The sequence below is a fragment of the Taudactylus pleione genome, unplaced genomic scaffold, assembly GCF_031769625.1.
Source record: "Taudactylus pleione unplaced genomic scaffold, aTauple2 ptg000169l, whole genome shotgun sequence".
Classification (NCBI taxonomy): Eukaryota; Metazoa; Chordata; class Amphibia; order Anura; family Myobatrachidae; genus Taudactylus; species Taudactylus pleione.
The window spans coordinates 1453636-1458276 of record NW_028284571.1 but is presented as its reverse complement, the minus strand read 5'-3'; the positions used below and the strand labels follow the sequence as shown (position 1 = coordinate 1458276).

General features: G+C 37.2%; 1 protein-coding gene across 1 annotated transcript; it reads left to right on the top strand.

Annotated features, from left to right (window-relative positions):
* Positions 1-982: 982 nt before the first annotated feature.
* Positions 983-4288, top strand: LOC148521354 (uncharacterized). Its single transcript, XM_088475278.1, has 5 exons — positions 983-1226; positions 1323-1430; positions 2302-2373; positions 3571-3711; positions 4219-4288. The coding sequence occupies exons 1-5, from the start codon at positions 1040-1042 to the stop codon at positions 4239-4241; spliced, it is 531 nt and encodes a 176-aa protein (XP_088331404.1). The 5' UTR covers positions 983-1039; the 3' UTR covers positions 4242-4288.
* The last annotated feature ends 353 nt before the right edge of the window (positions 4289-4641 follow it).

The window sequence follows — 4641 nt, the reverse complement described above, 5'->3', positions numbered from 1 at the left end:
GCTGTGAGTGTGACCCTGTGTATGTGTGGGAGGCTGCTGTGAGTGTGACCATGTGGATGTGTGGGAGGCTGCTGTGTATGTGTGGGAGGCTGCTGTGAGTGTGACCCTGTGTATGTGTGGGAGGCTGCTGTGAGTGTGACCCTGTGGATGTGTGGGAGGCTGCTCTGTATGTGTGGGAGGCTGCTGTGAGTGTGACCCTGTGTATGTGTGGGAGGCTGCTGTGAGTGTGACCCTGTGGATGTGTGGGAGGCTGCTGTGAGTGTGACCCTGTGGATGTGTGGGAGGCTGCTGTGAGTGTGACCCTGTGGATGTGTGGGAGGCTGCTGTGAGTGTGACCCTGTGTATGTGTGGGAGGCTGCTGTGAGTGTGACCCTGTGTATGTGTGGGAGGCTGCTGTGAGTGTGACCCTGTGGATGTGTGGGAGGCTGCTGTGTATGTGTGGGAGGCTGCTGTGAGTGTGACCCTGTGTATGTGTGGGAGGCTGCTGTGAGTGTGACCCTGTGGATGTGTGGGAGGCTGCTGTGAGTGTGACCCTGTGGATGTGTGGGAGGCTGCTGTGTATGTGTGGGAGGCTGCTGTGAGTGTGACCCTGTGTATGTGTGGGAGGCTGCTGTGAGTGTGACCCTGTGGATGTGTGGGAGGCTGCTGTGTGTTTTTATTTTTTTGTTAACCATTATTTTTATATGTTTAATCATAGATGAGCTCCTCTAATCTGTCTGAGGATGATGAGCCTGTTAAAAATTCCTCAGATTTTGTACCTGAAAATAACTCCTCAGATGAAATGGAAATGGAATCTGAAGAAAAGATTAAAAAATTTCCAAAACGTAAAAGAGGACCACGTTTTAAAACGGCTGAAAATGAAGCACTTATAGATGGTGTCATTTCTAATTACAAAATTTTGTTTGGAAGGCACACAGGTCAGAATGTCAATTTTGAACGAAAGGAGGTTGTCTGGAATAGAATAGCTAAAGCTGTGTCTGCAGTAGGAAATGTTCCGAGAACCATCTATGTGTGTAAAAAGAGGTATTCAGATTGCAAAATGAAAGTCAAAGAAAAAATGTCAGCGCTAAATGAGCATACCAAGAAAACTGGTGGTGGTGGACCAATGAAAATCCTTTTTTTGGATTGGGAAAAAAATCTTCAAGCAAAATTATCCCCAAATGCAGTGATGGGCATCCCGGACGGGATTGATACTGAAGACTATAGTATGCCTCCTAAAATATTTGGTTTGTATTATCTTTAAAGTTTTATTTGCCTACAAGTTAAAATTGTGAAATCTTGTAAACTTTATTTTTTTTAAAAATGAATGGAACATCTTTCAGCTGGAACATCCCAGATGAACGTAGAGCCAGGATGCAAACCAAAATCTTTGAAAAAACACAATAAAGCTGTAATTCGACAACATGGATCCATCAATATTGAAAAGTCAGGTAAACATTTTTATATTAAAAAATGTTTTTTTAAAGTTTTTAATTAATTTTTAGTTTAATAAAATTATAGGGGGCTACTTATTTTTATACTGGATTTCTTTAGAAGGAAGTGCATTCAATAAACATTATGTTTTTTGAAATAGTGTATTAACTGAAAATAAAATAGTAAGATTAGTTATGTGGTTTTTTTTTTTTTTTAAAAACTTGTAGAAATTTTTTTTTTTTAAGAAGTTTAGAAATATGTGTTTCTATGAAATAGTTTAGTTTCCATCTGTGAAATTAAGTTATTTAATATTGGGTTATCTAGACTAGATAAATATATAATAAATAAGGGTGAGTTGTATCATCGTGGAAAATGTGGTAAAACCCCTGAAAATGCAGTTTTCAGGGGTTTTACTGCATTCTCCGTATGTATTAAATTCAGCTGCTTCGTGTTGCTAGGTAACGCCACCTTCAGGTGGCGTTACCCATTAGAAGCCTTTGGGCTTCTAAAACACAATGCTTGGGGCTGGGAGGGATCCAAACGGATCCCTCCCTCCAGCCCCCACGGCCCGCGTCCTTCTACGCATGCGCAGAAGGACTTCTGGTTGTTAAAGCCGGAAGTCCCTCTGCCCGGCAGCATTGCAAAGGACAGCTCTCATGGAGAGAGTTGTCCTTTGTGAAATCTTTGTAACCTACCGCGGTACGGAAACGCGACATGTACGCAAAGTCAGGGGGGATGTATTGTATTGGTGAAATCACCGTTAATACATCTCCCCCATATTTTTATTTGTACAATAATATTTATATTTGTGTAATGTGTTTTATTTTATTTATTTTATTTTTTTTACATTTTAATATGAATATATTCATTTACATTACTTTGTTTTAGATGCTTTATTAAAGAACATTTCCAAGTACTCGGGAAAATTTGAAAGTTTGAAATGTACAGAAGGTACTGAAGGTAGGTAAAAGTGAACCCAATTGTAAATTTCTAAATGCAATACTTTAAAACTGTTCTAAAATTTTTATTCTTAGAAAGGCACATCCAAAACCTTTTATGATGTTGGCTTTATAATAAACTTGAGATTTCATAATATATTTGAGAGTGGGGAAGGCAGCGGTGGTACTGAGGAAGACAATGGAGACCACTGCAGCAGGGCAGCAGCCCTGATTGGAACAACACCCCTCCATTTCCTCTTGATTCCAGGGCTGTGTCAGAAATGCCACTGAGCATGAGCTGTTCATGAATTTGTTGGTGCAGTTCACAATGCCTCTCTTTACAGGTAGAATCATGTGTATACAGTACTAAGGCTGGGGTTTTTTTTACAACAATTGATTGGTAACACTAAGAAAAGTAACCTGGGAACTCCAGGCTCCTGTCTCCACTCATAAAACTATCATACAGTATCCTCGGCCTGTCCAAGTTGAACATTAGTCTCAGTGGATGTTAGAATTTATTCTGCGCAGGGGCAGAAAAACAGGGCAGGTTGTTCTCCTCTCTTTTACGTGATGTCTGATGCCTTTATACCAGCAGAATCACTAAAGAATGACGTTGAATGAATGTTTGGCAGCTGGGGCGGTCATGGTGTGGCCTGCAGGATCCGGCTTCTGGATCCCAAACTATGTGCGTTTCACCAGTGGAACTAGAACCATCATTTTTTATAAAGTTAATTTGTTTTTATACAGTTAGATTAATGTTACCAATGGCGTTATAGGGGTGGTATAGGCCGCAGGGGGTCAAATCCTTCCAAGGGGTTACACCACATTGCCCACTCCTCACTCAACATTATCATTATCAGTGATAGGAGCCTTGTGCTTAACTATTGATCATTGTGCAGCACTCTGTTCCTGTCACATTTAAGGGAGCCGGTCATATTGTAACACTGGTCCTCGGGGGCAGTGTGCACCTTTTCAGAGCTGCTGGAGAGAGCTAAAGTTGGTGTTCCGTTGTGAGGGTCAGCCCTCTGTCACATGGCCTTCCTGCCTTGTCAAGAGGCCACCACGCCTTTTTCTTATAGGTTTAGATTCCTAAGTGGATATTCAATACTTTTGCAACTTTATAACATTAATGAATATGTTTATTTTTTATACATTTTTATAAATAAATTAATCTTTAATATTATTTTGTTACAATTATTTACTTATTTCATTTGTACAGTTCCAAAAAAACATGTCTCAAAACAGCGCACAAAAATGCAAAGTTACTCCTTGAAGAATCAATCCACAAAAAGTAACCATGCAACCTATGGAGAACTAAATCATGGAGAATCAAGTCGTTACCCAAAAAAAGCATCAATAGGTAATTTTTAAAATAATAAATTACATTTTTATCTAATTAGTATAATTAGCTTTTTTATATTTTTTTTTTAATTTTTTGATCATTTTTAGATTCCCATAACAATTCTGTATCGAATCGGATTGATATTGATGATTCGAGTGATTCCACAGGATCTGTATACGAAATACCAACTACATTTAAGCCAAATGTCAAAAATACTGTGACAAGTCAAATTCAGGCATCATGTTTACACCAAAAAAAAACAAAAAAAAACAGAAACATCATTATTGTCTAACTGTGTTACCTGTTTTTCAAAATTTTGGAGGGTTTTTAATTTTCTTTTAAAAACCTCAAATACAAAACTACCAGGAAACCCAAGTTTACATAGAAACACGTTTACATACTTAATTGAATACACACCCTAGTCACAAAACAAAATGATAAATATGTATAGATTTCTTGTTTAAATGCAGCTATATTATTTACTGACGTATTAAAGTAAATTATGTTTTTTCATTGTTTCTTTAGGAAAACACACTGGACATTCCTGACATTTTGGAAAAAATGTGGTGAATCCAAGAAAATTATATGTGTAATTAAACAGTTAATTTTAGAATGAAAAATATACAAATTTTAAATTTTTTGATCAACAAAGTTTAACAAGCTGAAAAATCTTAGCTGTAGCAAAATATGTTTCAGTTTTTGCAAGACTTATTGTTTCTTAACCAAAAAAAATCTGAAAAAACGAATACTCATTTTGATGTTGTTAACATTTAATTTAAATTTTTTTTTTCATTGAAGAACATAAATATACAGTAAAAACTTTAAGAAAAAACAGTTTTTTTAATGGAAAAACAAGGACCACATTGTCTTTCAAATGTTTTCAAACAAAAATGGTTAATCCAACTTTTGAATAAAACAACTCGAAAGTTGTATTTGCGTTTTTTTTTA